The sequence below is a fragment of the Sarcophilus harrisii genome, chromosome 1 (genome assembly GCF_902635505.1).
Source record: "Sarcophilus harrisii chromosome 1, mSarHar1.11, whole genome shotgun sequence".
In the NCBI taxonomy this organism is placed as follows: Eukaryota; Metazoa; Chordata; class Mammalia; order Dasyuromorphia; family Dasyuridae; genus Sarcophilus; species Sarcophilus harrisii.
In genome coordinates this window covers 656,883,694-656,900,796 of record NC_045426.1, presented here as the reverse complement: position 1 = coordinate 656,900,796, position 17,103 = coordinate 656,883,694, and the positions used below count along the sequence as shown (strand labels likewise).

The 17,103-nt window shown below is 45.6% G+C and overlaps 1 protein-coding gene across 13 annotated transcripts in view; it reads right to left on the bottom strand.

The window, feature by feature from the left end:
* The window catches only part of UNC13A (unc-13 homolog A), an 84,856-nt gene that overhangs the window by 38,820 nt on the left and 28,933 nt on the right, over positions 1–17,103 (bottom strand). For 7 of the 13 annotated variants that reach the window (XM_031947891.1, XM_031947896.1, XM_031947898.1 and 4 more), the window contains 15 exons: positions 16,333–16,368; positions 14,375–14,591; positions 13,293–13,412; positions 10,752–11,255; positions 10,315–10,408; positions 8,363–8,409; positions 8,037–8,115; positions 5,860–5,865; positions 5,419–5,490; positions 4,180–4,399; positions 3,013–3,240; positions 2,024–2,165; positions 1,671–1,840; positions 1,170–1,285; positions 863–1,026 (listed from right to left, as the gene is read on the bottom strand). In XM_031947891.1, the coding sequence (XP_031803751.1) occupies positions 863–1,026; positions 1,170–1,285; positions 1,671–1,840; positions 2,024–2,165; positions 3,013–3,240; positions 4,180–4,399; positions 5,419–5,490; positions 5,860–5,865; positions 8,037–8,115; positions 8,363–8,409; positions 10,315–10,408; positions 10,752–11,255; positions 13,293–13,412; positions 14,375–14,591; positions 16,333–16,368 (2,215 nt within the window). The remainder of the gene's footprint in view (positions 1–862; positions 1,027–1,169; positions 1,286–1,670; positions 1,841–2,023; positions 2,166–3,012; positions 3,241–4,179; positions 4,400–5,418; positions 5,491–5,859; positions 5,866–8,036; positions 8,116–8,362; positions 8,410–10,314; positions 10,409–10,751; positions 11,256–13,292; positions 13,413–14,374; positions 14,592–16,332; positions 16,369–17,103) is intronic. The other 6 variants (XM_031947892.1, XM_031947904.1, XM_031947902.1 and 3 more) reach the window with 3 other exon arrangements.

Genomic DNA, 17,103 nt, shown 5'->3' with positions numbered 1-17,103 from the left:
CATTTATATCTGAGTATTAAGGATATTTTTCTCAAATGCAGAATGACATCTTTTAATATGGCCAATGAAAGAATTTGTTCTTTTGACTTTACATATCTGTTTTATATAAGAGTTTAAAGAAATCGTTCAGGGAGAGTAGGAGAGACAATGAATGCCTGTTAGAAAAACAATACAATAAAAAGGAATGAAATGTGTCAAAAAAAATAAAAACTAATCATCTTGAAACATCTTGAAAATTATATTGTTTTCCCTATGATTAAAAAAAAGCCTTCCACTTAACAGTTTAAAAAAAAGAGAGCCTCTCTCCTCAGTTTCTGTCTCTTTGTTGCTCAACTTGTCTGTCTCTGTTTCTCTGTCCATCATACTGTGTCCTTTTTCTCACTGTCTCCTTATTTATTCCTTCTTCCTCTTTGTCTTTCTATGTCCATCTCTCTGTGTTCATCTTCTTGCCCACTGACATTCTTTTGCCAAATCCCAACCTTGAAATTTCCTCCCCTTCTCCACTTCCCAATATAATGTTCTCCTAATTGGTTTTGCTTCCCATGGCCACACCCTTGTTTTCTCAAGTTCTTCTCAACTATATTCTGACAGACTTCTACCTTTAACTCAACTGATAAGTCCCCACTTTCCTAGTGCCACCCTAAACTTAAGAATGACCAATGGAGATTTAATTGCTTCACTCCCATAACACCCCATTTCCCAGCTGATACTCTCTGATATCACTTGATCCCATCATCCTGCCTAACACCATTTTTCTCCTCCCTGTTGAATCTATCCCAGCCCCACCTACTCCTACAAGATGGAGCTATTGCCCATCCTACTGCTAGAGTAGCCCACTCTTCTACCCCCTGGCTGATCTCACGTCATGGCTTGATAGATGGATTCGACGCCATAGCGCATGGCAAATTCATCCACAATTTCCTGGGCAGTCTCATCATAATAGACTTTCCAAGCATCATCACCCTTTGCGTCTGGGATCCGGACAGCACCACTGTTCTGCACATCTGTTACAAAGTGGAACAGGTTCTGAAGAGGAAGAGAGGGAACAGATGACCAATGGCAAGAGGGGACAGGACCAAGACCAAGACCAGGAAAGGGTACAGGGATTAGAGGGAGGGGCAAGAATTAGAGGGACGAGCACAGAATGGGGGACTCTGAGATGATCTCACCTCATGCAGACATGTGTACTGGACATGGTATGGGGCCACCTTCTCCTCACCCTTGATTTCTACACTGATATGTAATCGGATGGCTCCAGACACGGCTGACTTGTCTGTCCGCTTGTCTAGGAACAAGAGAAAGAAGAGACAGAAGGTCAGAAAGGCTCCCCAAAGTGATCTGGATCAGTGAAGAGAGACCTTGGAGGTTTTCATCATGAGACAGGCAATCTAATCCCATGTATGACTTAGGGACAGGTCACCTAGAAACAGGTGATAGTACCAGAGGATTACTAGAGTCTAATGGTATTTTCATCTTTCCAATCAGATTAAAGACCCAAGGGTAAAGACTATATTATTTTCTAATCCCTTTTCTATCATTGGGATCTATGTTTTCTCCTCAGACTGGAGACTTCCTGAAAGCTAAAGTCTTGTCTCTGAGATTACCCTCAGCACAGCATTGTGCCTCTCCCCATGCCCAAACCTGCCAGGAACAGCTCAGGGGGCGCTCACCTAAGTTGTACCAGACATCCATCTCTCCGCTCAATGTTCGTACTTCAATGATGGTCTGGCCCAGAAAGTCATCTGACTCTCGCTTGAACCTCTGTTTCACTCGAGATTTGATGTCATCATCCTCATCCCAGACACGCACCTTGATGCGGTCTGAAGAGTTATGGCACTCACTGTGGGATAGATGGAGGGAAGGGGAAACTGTTCTTGCCTCAGGCATCTGTGCCAAGGGGAAGCTGAGAGGAGGAGGGGAAGGAGGAGAAGGAGGGGGGCTGAACCTCCCTGGCAGAAGGGATTTGAGGGCTAGATGTATCCTCCCTGAGCAGTGGGAGACACCCCCAGGTGAGGGCACTTACAAATGGAAGTTCTCTTCCCACACAGGGTTGAGATTCCCATAGATGGTTTTAGTTCGTTTCTTCGTCTTGCCGACCTGGACAGTAACATAGGGGTCACTGGAGCCGGTTTTATCCTTTGCCTGAAGTCCCTGGGCACAGACCACTGGAACACACACATGCATGTACAAACACATGTGTGAGCACATGCAAATGTACATATCAGATCACATCATACATGCATGTACAAATGTAGGCATACATGTGCACAATTTAGGGGCATGAATTCTAGCACACTTGCATAATAACATACATACATGCATATGGATATCAGAACTTCATGTATACATATCACATGGTCAGACACAGACACAAACACGCATATAAGAATCTTGCACACACATCATCCATATGGACATATACCCATACGTACTTGTAAGCCCTTACAGTAGACTGAACTAAGCAGGGCAACTCTAGGGAGCCTTGGAGACAGGACACCCAAAATTCTACTGGTGATATATTGGGAAAGCAATATGGCCCTAAGTAATATCAAGAACATAAGGTGGTACTAAGGGGATGCTGGGACACAGGGAAATATGGATATTTCCTAGGGCATTCAAAGGAGTAAGTCAAGAGTAAATTAAGAGTTTATTAAGTATCCTCTATCTGCTAGACATTATCCTAAGTAGTGAGTAAGTTGTCTCTAGTCCTTAACTTACACAAGAAAACACTAAGAGTTGAGTGCTGAGGACATCTCTAGAGGGCCAAGCAGATATTCCCAGGAGTTCTAAAAATTCTCTTTTTTTTCCTGACAAGTGGCTTGGAGCCTGGTGATTACATAGGAAATCTGGGGCAGGCATAGCAAGGGGGTAAGCCATCTGAAAAGAAATGCCAGAAAAGGGCATAGAGGCCACTGCTAATTACTGTACACCATAAACTGGATCTAGCCTTAGGCACCCAACCCACTGCCAGGCCTCTGGGGTCACACATCCCATCACCCAGGTGGACCTCACCAGTGATACTGATCTTAGCCGACCACTTGGATGTCCCATCCAGGACGCTCTGTTTCACAGCCTTCATCTGTTGTGTATGTGTTGTCTTGGAGACTGCAAAGATCTCCTGGATCAGCTCAAAGATCTCAGGCTTATTCCGCTCCCGGATCTTCATGCGGTCCTTAAGCACCATAATGATGTTCTGTGTGCGGTCCTCGGCCCCATGCTTGGAGCTTTTCTCTGCAGCTCCTGGAGTATTAGCAGAAGAACTCTTGGACATTAGGCTATTAAATCCTCACTGAGCATCCATCTCTTTCACTGATCCTCCAACTCCCTTATTAAATCCCAATTCCCTCCCCAATCACCTGTCACTGTTTTCCCATGTTCCTCCAGATGCCCTTTTCCCTTTCACTCATAGATAAAATTAAGAACTAGAAGAGACCTCGGGGTCCATTTAGGTCCATTCTCCCATTTTTCAGATGAGAAAATTGAGGCTTGATTAAGTTCAGACAGGGAATCAAAGACAAGCCAGCGTTTGAACCCAAATTGAACTCTGATTCCAAATTCAGTACTCTCATTGTATCATGCTATTTCTGCAGCTTTCATTCCCTCAGTGATTATCACTTATCCCTTATCTTGCTTACTGAATTCCCATTCCCCTCAGAGCTTTTCATTCTCTATACTGAGTCCCTATTCTCTTCACTGCCATGGCTGTGAATGCCAATGCCACGACTGAGCCTCCATCACCTTGCATATAGCAATAGTCACTTCCATACCTGCTCCATTTTCTGCTGAGTCCTGGTTATTGACATCCCTGTTTTCTACTACTCTGCCCTAGGATACCCAGCTCCCATAGCCACTGAAATCCCCAGAATATGAGCTGGGTGGTGGACTTGAATATGGATCTGTTATGCCATATGCTAGGGCAATAGCTGAGACAATTATGTATTTGGGCTCAGAATCCTTTGTAGAATTTTTTGGTAGGAGCTGGTGTTGAAGTCCAGAAAAAGAAATAGAAATATAATAAGGAAAGCTGGCACTGTTAGTGTCTGAGTTGACCTGAATCATCTTGGGGAAGGACTATAAAAGAGGCAGAGAAATGCCATCTCTGACCACTTGTGCCCTAGAGAGGAGGGGAGAGAAGGTCTAGGGAGATTGCACCCATGACGAGATTGGGTCTGTCCTTACGCTGCAGGCAGTCAGCATTGAGTAAGTCCTGGCACTTCTCATGACACTTGACCCCACACTCGGTACATCTCATGCCCTGCCGAGCAATGCCCCACAGAAGCCCCTCACACTCATAGCAGTAGGTGGGTGTGGTGGCCGTCCACACCTCGAAGTTGTGGGGGGTTGTGCAGGAGATGGGGTAGATTAAGGCTTGAAGCGTCTTCTTGTAAACATGGTTTTTCTGGAGAGAGAGACAGACAGAGAGAAGGGAATCTGATGGCAGGGACCCCGACCAACAAGGGCATGCCTTTCAGTTACATCCCTCCCCTAATACTGACACAGAATCACAGCCTGAATACTAGAAAGGACCTTGGAAGTCATCTAACTCAACCCCAGCTTAACTGGGAGTTCACGTCAGGATATTCCTCATAATGTTCACCTATCCTTCACTTGAAGACTTTCATTGACAGTAAACTCATTATCCCCCATTCCATTTTTGGATGGCTCTAATTGTTGAATTCTTCCTATTACTGCCAGAAATCTGCCTTTCTGCAACTTCCCTCCTGTGAGCCCCCATTACTTGTAATCCTGACCTCTGGGGCCAAGCAGAACATGACTAATCCCTCTTCTTTTTCAAATACTTGGACACCTGCTGGTTATCCTTGAAAAGCGAGAACACGTTCCTCTGTCATTCTCCCTCTGCCTCCCTCCCCCCAACAATTCTTATTCTACAAGCTAAATATCCTTGGTTCCTTTAGCTAAACCTCATAATGACATGGCTTCCAGTCCCTTCATCATCCTGATCCCCTTCTAACAAGTAGCTTGACCTTTCTTTCTCTGCCCATTTCTTATTGTCCTTTCAAGGCCCAGATAGATTCCTATTTCCTCCAGGGAGCTCTCCCCATCTATCCCAGTCCACAAGGACCCCCTTCTAAATATTCCAGTTTGGGGATCTGTTTGGCTCATGGGAACCTTTGTTCCTTGTCTTTCTGCTGGTCTGAGTCTTGTTTTCTATCCAGCCTTTAGAGCTTCCTGAGGACAGCAAAGCACAGAGTTAGGCACATTGGGGGACTGAGGAGAGAGAGTAACACAGTGCCCGACACATAGTAGGTACTTATAAATGCTTGTTGATTTGAGGATTATTCTCTATTTTGCTTTTCCCATCCTCAGGGCCAGAGCACCAGCTGGAAAATCCCAGATTCACAGGCTCTTAATGGGTGTACCTCACCCTACACCATCCCATCATCCATGCCCACTTACTAGCTCTTCATTGTTTAAGGTGCTGGAGGCCAGTGCAGAGGTGATTCCAGCCTTCCGGGACTGGACCAGGGACTAAAAGAGGAAAGCCAAGATGAAAGGAATTAGCTATGGATCAGAACCCCTAGTCAAGGTGACTGTTAGTCTAACCAGTCATGGAATGAAATCACCAATTATAGAATCAGAACCATCAATCTTCACTTGAAATCACAAGTCACACATTGGGACGATGGACTCACTTATTGGCCGATAGCTGTGGCAGGGACCCTTTACGCATCCCACCTTCATAGGCAAGACAGTTCCCCCAGATAATAGTAGGGCACATGCTTTTGGGGATATTGAAATGTCCTAGGGAAAATGGGCAGGAGGTAGGAGAGACAGGGAGAGCTGTTGAGAGTGTTTGAGGGTAGGATCATTGGGAAGGAAACTCTGGTGGTCACTTACCATCGCCTGAATAGCCAAGGCAGCAGGAGAAAAGGAGACAAATGGTGTTAGCTTCAGAAAGCCCTTCCTCAACTCCATCATTCCCTTACACATACTCACACACACTATGCCATTTAGTATCTGCTCTGGACCGTGAAAGCCCTGCTCTGAAATGCTTTCTTTGGAAATGCTATGGGAGAAAGGCCAACATTTGGCTGGCGAGGAACGGTCCAGTCACCAGAAACATACCCCTCCCTGGGTTACAACAGCAGGATACGGCTCCCACCAGTCACAAGCACTAAAATGGTACCCAGGTGATGAGGGATGCAGGGTGTTAGGATCAGGATGGGACGGAGCTCTGGGAAGTTAGTACCCATCTGAGAAAAGAAAGGAAAGGAATGAGCTCTTGACAGGGTCAGATGGGAGAATGCCTGATTCTACCCTTTTGTTCCTCCCAGCCCAATAATAGCCCTGACTGTATGATGTGGTCTAGAGATAGGGAATAAGGATCTTCTCCAGACTTTATCCTCTTCCTCTGTAAAATGAGGAAGAATTCTAACACTCTTTTCAGTGTGACCTTTCCTTATTCTACAGAAAGGGGGAAGGAACTCTCCAAGGGCAGGGAGGTAAGGAGGACATTGACTATTGTTTCAAATTTTTAATGTGATTAACATTACAATAATGTAATTTGTATTGTAATGTGATTTAATGTAATTAACTAATGTTAATTTTAGGGGAAAAGCAGTAACCAAGGATAGGGATAGGAAGCTAGTCATAGGATGAAAGAGACCTTTGAAAGCAGGAAATCCAAGTCCTACACTTGATACTTGAGGAAACTGAGGCCCACAGAGGTGTCATGGCTTGCCCAAAGTTGCACAGATAGCCAGTAATGCACAGATAAGATCTGAACCCTAGTCTAGCACTTTCTACCATTCCATGAAGCCTCTGGGCACTTATGCTGGAAATTTACAGGAAGCAAAAAAGGCAGAATTTCTGGATGTGTTCCTGGGCGGGGTTGGGAAGGGTTTAGAAAAGGCAGAACAGGAAGCCTCAGCTCACCACGATTCTGATTCCATTGCACAGATGTATATGCTGTGAGTTATAATGGTTACTCCTCCCTTTCCCAAAGCCAGAATTCCCCCCAGGGCTTTCTGGGAATGTACTGAATAGGAAATATGCTCTAGTTGGCCAAGTCATGGGGCTGGATGCTCGGATATGCAACTCAGGGAAGCATCTAGGGGAGGGAAAGGGACAGGAAGAGAGAGAAAACCAAGAGCCAGATTCAGAGTGAATGAAGAAGGAAAGAAGGAGCTTCCTGGTAAACCGAACCGATGCTCATTCTCAAATAGTTGTTTGCATGTTGTTCCTCCCTCCTCCCTCATCAGATTGTGAGCTCTTTGTGAGCAGAGATTTTGCTCCCTCTTTGTATCTCCATTACTTACCAGAGTGTCTAGAGCACAGCAAGTACTCACTAAATGCTTGTCAACTTTAGCTAAAGATATCTCCTCCTTGACTAGTCAAGTTGACAAGCATTTAGTAAGGACCTACTCTGTGCTACGTGCTCAATCTGAACAAATCTAATTCTCCTACTAAGGGTCAACTTTTCAAATGTTTGAATGAAACTATCGTGCTCACATTCCCAGAACCTTCAACTGATTTTCAGAGGTTATGATCTTGAAGCTCTTTCTATCACCAGTGGCCCTTTTGGGGGATATACTACTCTCCAGGTTGTCCATGTTCTTTGACCCCAATGGAAATCATGGCTCTTGGTTTCCTCAATATGGAAATAAAATGAGGATACTAGTAGCTAGCATTTATATACCACTTTAAAGTTAGCAAAGCAACATAATAACTTTGTGAAGCAGTTATTGTTATTATGTATATGTATATTTTGCATTTGAGTCCAGTAAAGTGAACTTTCTCAAAGTCACATAGATAGTAAGTGTCAGTAACTTGATATTATTATTGTTGTTGTTGTTAATGTTACTAATATTATACATGGGGTTGGAGGGGGAAAAAAGACAGACAGACAGACAGAGAGAAAGAGAGAGGGAGAGAGGGAGGGATGATACATTAGGAATTAAGTGTGATGTAGAATCAGTCTCCAGGGAAAGAAAAAGAGACAGAACCAGTGGATCTCTAGGACCAGCTCCAGAGACAGATCTGGACTTGGGGAGAAGAGAATGCTCTTTACTCACCAAGTCGCTCACAAGGGGAATCGGTTTTCTTTTGCGAATGTCCGGCATGCTGTCTATGATGATGAGACCACCGCCAGGCCTGGGGATGAGAAAATAAATAATTCCTTTGAGCACTGCTCATGTCTGTGGGTCTCCTTGGTTTATCTTGGGAGCTCCAAATGCTAAGGAAGAAGGGTATGATGCTTCAGGGATCTCTAAACACCCAATGAGCTACAGACCCGAGTCCTTGCTCTGCCCTCTCGAAGTAGGAAGCTCATTCCCAATGGTGTAGGGGGAAGGGGGAAGAGAGAAATTTGGACTTGAAGGGGCTGTGTTTAGCTACTCACCCGCCTTTGAACCAAAGTGAGTTAGACATGTCTCCTTCTCCTCGAGCCTGAGGGATAATCACAACTCTGTGACATTCTGTCCAAAGGGCAGACACCATTCTTTCCACCTCCCTCCTCCAACTCACAAATGGATACCAGATTACTCTGAGCCTCTAGAATCCTGATTCTTGTCCCAGCCTGGGCTTCCTTAGGGGAGCCCCACTCTTACAGCTCCGTACCCTGAGATTTGAGAGAAATATCACTGCTGTCCTATTCTCTTCCTCTCAGGGCTTCCTCGCCATCAATCCAATCTCTCTTAGCTTTCATCTGTCCAGTCTGACCTCTAATCAGTGGAACTTAATCTATTGAGATCAAGGGTTCCTGGGATGGGGCAGAGAGTTAATGTCAATGTATTAGTGAGTGTTAATGGGGTTAATGCTGCAGGAGGCTCTGAACCACCCCAAAATCCATCCTATTCTTGGGAGATCAGGTGAGTTATAGGCAGGAGAACTTCCATTCTGACTCAGTCATTATCTCTCAATGTGACTTTGGACAAGTCCTTCATTTGCCCCTTCTCAACTGTATAACGAGGGTGATACTTGCATACTGGTTTACTTTGGAAAAATGCTATAGAAATGATTAAAAATAATTGTTATTTTAGAGGTTTTAATCAGAGCAAGTTTCCCTACCCACTATGCTTAGATGAGAGTGGAAGGATCTCAGTGTCTGATGTATTTTGACAGAACATTAATTTATCTCCCCTGTATCCCTGAACCAAAACAGCCTGTTGTGAAGCCTAGCAAGCTATGCCAGGTAAGAAAAGGTGCTGAGGGCAGAGGAGAGAGATCAGCTGCCTTCTTGGGATCCCTGCCCATTTCCTAGACCGTGTCTTCTTCCCCCTCCTGCTGCTCTGGTGTCCATCAGGGACCCTGAGGGTGGGCACACACCTACCTGTGCCAATGGTGCTCACAGGGCATGAGGGCAGTGATGGTGATGAGCAACTGAAAAGCATGAAAGGACCCGAAGGGCAGGCAAAGGCAAACAAAAAAAGAAATGATGGTGGATAGGGGTGAAGGGGGGTGGCTAGAGGCAAACAATGGGAGGACAGGAGATTCAGTGGAGATCATTGAGGAAGCAAAGGGGCAATGGAGGCACATTCCCAACCCAATGCAGCCCAGCTCCTTCCTCCCCTCTGACTCCCATCCCAGAACTCAGTCCTACCTACCCATTTATTCCTAACTCCCATGCTCAACTTGCTCACCCATAGTTCTTTATGTTAACATTAGTCTTGACCATAGATGACCTTCACCTTAATCCTGATTGTGCTAAATGTAATACATTTAACTCAGTCTTGGCCTTGACCATGAATTCTATCCTAATTCTAGATCTAACCCTGATCCTAATGCAAATTCTAGCAATATTCTTATTGTTTAGTCAGATTCAACTCTTCGCGACCTCATTTAGGGTTTTCTTGGCAAAGATCCTGGTTTGCCATTTCCTTTTCCAGCTCATTTTACAGATGAGGAAACTGAGGCAGTAATTTGCCCAGGGTCAGATAGCTAGTAAGTATCTGAAACTGGTTTTGAATTCACAAAGATGAATCTTCCTGACTTCAGGTCTGGCACTCTACTCATTGTACCACCTTATTGCCTGCTAACCTCAACCCTGATCATGAACCCAATCCAATTCTTGGTATTAACCTTAAAACAAGTCTACCTTAAACTCTAATCCTGAGCATAACTTGATTTGCAAAGCCAATCTTGACCCTCATCATGATCTCAATCCTGACTCCAAATCTTATCTTGTATTAATCTTCACTCCACCCTAACCCCTAACCCCAAATCTCAAATCACCATATCTAGCCCTGAGAACCTGGAAACTTCCCAAGCCAATCTAGACCCATTGTAGGCTTGCAACACTGGTGCTCTTGGTCTCTGCCTAGCTGGGCTGGTCCCCTCACAGGGAATACTCACCTCCTGAAGCTGCATTCGGACTTTGTTGAATACTCGTAGCCAGTTAGCCTTGGCTCTGGACATGGAGTCTTGTCCTTCTTCATCTTCCCGAGCCCTGTAACAGATTGGCCCCACCCCAGGGCCAACATTTAAGTTTCCCTCTGGGTCCCCAGTGTCTGCAGCTCTAGTGTCTCCTATAAATCAGTATAACTGTCTGTTTGAGGAGAGGCTTGGGGTTCCCTGGCAAGAACGGGGCCAGACCTCAAGCTCCCATCTGGAGAAAAATTGGCAAACAGTAGAGAATCCAAGTACCTTGGGCCTCCCTGGTAGTTTCCTGGGTCTATAGCTATATCACCCAGTACTCTGTATAGCCCAGAGCCCAGGACTGGACTCTGAGCCCACTTGGTTCTTGTTCCTCTTCCCCTACTCCCTGCATTTAGGCATCTTGCTTCCTTTACCTCTCTTCCAGCTTTGGAGGTTCCGGCTCAGGTGCTCGCTCTGCCCCAGGCACCTCCTCTGCTCCTGCTGGCTCTGGCGGCATCTTGGCCACTTCTGGGACTTCAGTAGATACTGGAGAGGGTTTTTCCTCTCTTTCTGAGGTGGTGGGTGCAGTTGGTGGGTAGCTCTCCTCCTTAGAGTATTCTTCTTCATTCTCACTATAGCCTTCCTGCCTCAGCTCTTCATCCTCCAGATCTTCCAAGTCTTCTAGGTCTTCCTCTTCCAAGTCCTCTTCCTCCTCCTCTTCCAAGTCCTCTTCCTCCTCCTCTTCATTCTGATCCCAATGCGGGGAGTCTTTGTGATAGCTCACCGAGCTGTGGCAGGAGTGGTAAGAGTCTCGGTCTCTCTCTTCCTCTATCTCAGAGCCCTGCAAGCTCTGGTCATCTGGATCAAAGTCCTCGCTCAGCTGGGAGCTGCCCTGGCTCAGTTCCCCAGAGGAGGCATAGCGGCTGCTACCAGTTGGGCTGTGTGGGTGGAAGGGTTGGGAGTGGAAAGAGAGGAGATACAGATAATGTTAAAAGTACAGTTGCCTCTAAATCAGAAGTCCCTGTGCCCTTTCCTTCTAGTCTTGAGCACTGGGTAGACCTTAGTGGGAAGGGTTATTCATCTTCACAGTGAGTAAGTACTCATCTAACCCAAACTCAGAATAGCTTGGAACTCTAGCAGGTAGTAGAAAAGTATCAGATCTGAAAGTCCAGAGCCCCTTTTTAAGGCCCTGACTCTGGTACAGGCCAGCTATGGGACATAGAGTAAGGCTTCTCCTCTCTGAATATATATACCCAGAAGAATAATCCCTGCTTTGTCTACCCTATGGGGCTTTGGGGGGAAACTACATAGAAAGATGCCCTTTTCCACAAGGAAGTATAAAAGCCCAATACAAATAACGTAAGCTCTGTTACCTACATTTCATTTCCTTCTCTCTCATCAGAGCAAAAATGTCCTGGATGCCAATACTATAGCTCAAAGAGTTCAAATCCAGGTCATAAGGAGTTGCTGGCATCTGTCCCTAGGCCTTATTTTTTCAGCCAGATGACTAAGAACACACTATTTTAAAGTAATAGAACACTTTCTTTAAAATCTGGCTAAGTATGTAGAAAGTAATAAAGTGGGCAATGTTGACTCCCCCTGTAATCTAGATGGGCATGGCGCTATCCTTCATCCATCATTGTCTATCATTTTGCCCCCAAATTTATTTCTACATCTTTGTTCCCCAGAATTCCTTTGCTTTCCTCCATTCCTAGAGGTCTCAAAGATCAATGGCCAACCAGATTAAGAATATGTCCTTCTAGTCTTCTATCCACCTTATATTCCCCCCCACCACCCATCTTCCCTTCTTCCTCCCTTACCCTCACAGCAAACAAATCCAAAACAGACAAGTGAACAAATCCAAAAGACAAGAAGAAGAGGCCCCCAAAGGGGGACAGAGAAGCGCACCATGCAGACAAGGACAGGGACAGTGTGGGGGAGGCCGATACCACATCCACTGATACATCTGGCTGGTATAGAAAGCTCTCAAGAGCCACATCTGTATCAGACATTTTGCCCCCCCTCCATGATTCCCACGGCTCTGGGCCAGACGCTGGAATATCTGCATTCTAGTCCGAACTCTGTATCTGAATGAAAGTATAATCTTGATTAATTAAGATGTGCCTTGTCTCTGAGCTTGGGTTTTCTCCATCTGAGAAAGAGGAGAATAATATATAACTTGCCCCCCTTCCTAGGGCTGTATGTAGCTCCAAAGCGAGACAACATTGAAAATGACCTTGATGTGTATACTTATTGTGTATCTAATTATATTTTAATATATTTAACATCTACTGGTCATCCTGCCATCTGGGGGAGGGGGTGGGAGGTAAGAGATGAAAAATTGAAACAAGAGGTTTGGCAATTGTTAATGCTGTAAAGTTACCCATGCATATAACCTGTAAATAAAAGGCTATTAAATAAAAAATAAATTAAAAAAAAAAAAAAGAAAATGACCTTGATGTAGATTAAGATCATCATCATCATCATCATATGTAAGTGGGAAGAAGTGACCACACTTCCCTGGGAGTGAGGCACTAGCTTTCCTTTTCTACCCAATCACAGCCACCACTTTAGGTATGTGACTGTCCAAACCACTGAAACTCTCTGGTCTCATAGGTTCAGAACTACTTTACCTTCCTTAAGGTGTGGGATTGGAACACATTATCTCTTTTCCCATTGTGGGAGCTGCAACTCTATGAGACTTATTTTTTCCTGAAAAGGGAAGAAGGGGACCAGAGGGGTCCCATGAACTCAGGAGAGAGGGTCTCCTTATGTGAAGAGTACATGGAAGAAAGATCTGCTTTAAATGGCATTTATTCTGCTGATATCTGGAGAAGGGTTCCTCCAATTCATCAAAGAGAGAGAGTTATATGCACTAGGAGTGATTGGCCAGCGGTATCGGCCTGCCCCAGCCCACAAGGACCAGACCACAGCACTGAACGGGCCATGAAGCTCACAACAGGGAAAGGACCCACCTATCTGACAGGTCTAGGGATGGCCTGTTCTCAAAGGAATAGTGGTGGCGGGTTGGCCAGCCCCGGCCAGCCTCCGAGTCGCTGTGGCCCCGAGTGGTTGGATCGACGCTACTGAAGCGTCTGCCAGGGAGTGGGGAAAGGGGAGGAGGAACATGGTCAGCAGGTAGGGGAGGGGTATTTAACTAAATCTCCCCCTGGGGAGAGGAGGGCAAGTATCGATGGGTGGAATCATTCTGATATCAGCTCAGCTGGTACTCTGTGGCAAGAGGGTAAGATCTAGCCCCCTGCCTGCACTGAACGTCCCAAAAGACCAACCCATTTTCAGGGCCTCACACATTTGAATTATTTATCCAGATTTCAGCATCATCTCTGGGCCAATCAAGAACAGTCCCTTTATCTTGCCTGGTCCTGATGACAACTTAATTCAATTTAGAAAATTCAGCCAGCATTGGGTTAAACACTAACTCTGTGCAAGACACTATCCTCTTTGCAATAGTTCTGCACTTTCCTTCTCTCACCTGTGGATGAGGCAACTCCCTATTTCTAGAGTAGTTGGTAGTCCTTAATCTAGGGGCCATGAACTTTTTTTGTCCTAATTATTTTTCACTAATTTCTATTTGTAATCTCTTATTTTATTTAATGCATTTTAGAACATTGTTGGTTTCCAAAGGGATCCATGATTAAAAAAAAAAAAAATTAGGAACTTCTGGACTAGAATCTTCCAGAAGATCAAAACTCTTAGATCTTACCCAGAAGCAGGGTCCATTTCCTCTTCAGACCCTAAGCTCCATCCACCTCCTCCTTCTCCCCTTCCCTGTCCCTTACTCTTCTGTTCAACAATATACAAGGAGACAAACTCATCTCACAGCGAATGCTGGCTTACAGTCAGACCTGGGTTTTACTTCTAATACTAATGGGGTGATTAGGAAGTGTATTACCCCTTACTAAGTCTGAGTTTCCTTATCTATAAAGGAAGAATTGGACTACACAATCTCTTTCCTTCCACTCCTAACTCCCCTTCTTCATGCCACCCCAGGATTCTTGTTCCTTCCCTTTCTTCTACTCTCCCCTGACCCAGGTACCTGACTGGAGGTGCTTCTGAGTAGTCTTCATAACTCCTCATAGAGTCACTGTAAGAATCCCGGGAGTCTCGGGAGCCCAGTGGAGGAGGTCGAACTGAATACTGGTGGACAGAGGCATTTGGCTGGGATGTGGTGTAGTATGGCGGTGGGATGCTGTTACTGGTCTCGCTGCGGTAATCACTGTCCCGATCATCCACAGCGCTGTCTGGGTCTTCATCTGGAAAAATTCCCAAATGGGGAGGGAGGGATATAGAAAAGAAAAAAGTCTGGGAGGTGGGATGGAAGGTTATCCTCACTAAGTGACACAACCTCCTCCCTTTAGGGACCATGGGTGGTACCAAATGCCTTAGATTCCAAAAAGCGATTGTGAATTTAGGGGTATTTTCTCTAAGACCTGGGTTGTCCCCAATGTCAGCTGCTTTCTCCCCCACCCCCACCCCCACCCCATCCCTATGCTAGGTAAGGTTAATTATCTCCTACAAATCAAAAAAGGATGTTTTACATGGATGATATGTGACTCCCTAGATACGGAGATTGTAAAAGGAAGTTTGAAGGGAGGAAGAAATGCTCAACTGGACTATTGCAATGCTTGAGGAATGGAGTCATATGGGCTTTGAATAAAACAAGGGTACAAAGAAGAAGGAATAAAAGAGAGGTGATAGGGAGATTCATGATGGCAGATGGGAAGTGTAAAGGTTTCGAACACAGTCCATAGAAAATGGATGGCCCAAGCTGGAGAGAGGAAAGGAGAAGAGACAGGATGTAGGATACTAGGGCACTGTATGGGAGACCCATGGCCAATAGAAATATAACCAGGGCTTAAGGAGGTCTGGAGAAAGAAGTAATGAGGGCCTTCCAAGTGGAGCTTGAGGGAATACGAGTGGCATGGTGCCAGCTCCACCTGCTTTACTCTTTTCCAGAACTAGCTATCCCCCATGGTATTGAGGTGCTCATGCCTAAAAAGCTGCACGTTCTTTTTGGGGTAGCCAATCCCAATCCATGGTGCAGTGTCAAGGTTGCCTCCTTAGCTCTGGGCTCACCTATCACATTGGTGATACTCCTTCAGAGGTATAACAACACTGATCCATTGGCTAGGATATTTTGCTGGAAGGAGGAGGAAAAGATATAGAGAACTGGGGGAAGGGGTTTGAGGGTACAGAATGGGCATAGCAGAAGTTCAGGGTAAATATAGATGGAGTAATGTCCATCTAAATGCCCATCCAGCCATCCAGAAGTGAGAGGTAACTGAGGTTCCCTGATAACCACCCCACAGACCTGTCACCACCTTTAGCTTCACATCTGGACACTTGTTACAAAATGTTATTATGGTAGAGCTAGGAAAGAATTTAGGGATCATGTAGTCCAACTCTTTCATTTTTCACATAGGGAAATGGAGGCCCAGAGAGGAGAAGACTTGTCCAGAGTAACATTCATCCCCCTCCCCCACAAGTGGAAGGGGAAGGGAAGGAGGGAGGAGGAAAGAATCAACAATAGAGTGGGTGACAGGTAGGAGAAGAGATTTGGGATTGGACATGGGGGCAAGAGGGTAGGGAGAGAGACTTGGGGAGAGGTGAAGTCCTGAAGGTCCCTAAGGGAGTGTTTGTGGGCATCTGGTCCCATCCAGTCCCAAATTGTAACCCTCATTCTCAGCTTGAAGCTTTAGAGTGGCTCCAAGATTATCCCCCAATTCCCATATTTTTCTCTGCTCATCAGGTGACATAGGGACACCCCTCCTGTCACCACTAGGGGAGAATAACCAGAGACTGGAAGATGAGGGGGCAAAGGGACAGAGGAAAGGCAGGGATATGCCAGATAGACTGTCCCAGATTTCCCAGGTAAAACTCCCCATATTTCTCTCCATGGGAAAGGGAGGGGAAGGGAGGGGGAATATCCTTAAAGGAGCCATATGCCCCCATTCCGCCCCCTCATACTGGACAGATCGCCGGCTGAGTACTTACTCTGCTGCTCCCCCCAGCCAAAATAACTCCAGTTGCCTACAAAGAAAAGGGGCAGAGAGAATAAAGATGGGCAGAACTTGTGGCAGGGGGCATGGGAGAGGGCATAGGACAGGGAGCAGGAGCTGAATTGGGAGTATCCTCAGGCCACCTGCTCTCTTCCTCCCCGAATGTTCCCAGTCCACCTCCCTCTCTCCATCACTGCCCCATGTCCCTCAACCCAAAGCATTGTGGAATTGACAGTCAAAAGCAAACTTGGAAACTTCCCCCCATACCCACACACACTGGAAAAGAATGGGACCAAGTAGATCTGCTCAGAGGGAAGTTGGGAGGGTGGGAAGCTGGGGAGGAGGTGGTGGGGTCAGAAGAGGTAAGGGAGGAATCAGAGAAAAGTTGGAGGTATTGTGAGCATCTGTGACTAAAGTCCTGGGCTAAGTTAGGAGGGAAGGGGATACTGCTCAGGAGGAGCCACATTCAATTATAAACTCTTTGAGAACAGAAACCATTTGCATTCCCAGTGCTAGGGACATAGTGGCTTTGTTTCATTCATCCAGCTTCATAGGCAAAGAATTTAGGAGTGAGAAGTGGGGATTTATACATTGGGTAAGGATTTCCTCTGATTTCACTGGAGAGAATTCTCTTCCTGACTCCTCTCCCACCTTTATTTATTTATTCATTTTTGGTGTGGGCCAGGGAGTATTGCTAGGATCAATAATAATAACAATAGATTATATTTACATATCTCTTTAAGATTTTCATACATTAATACATTCG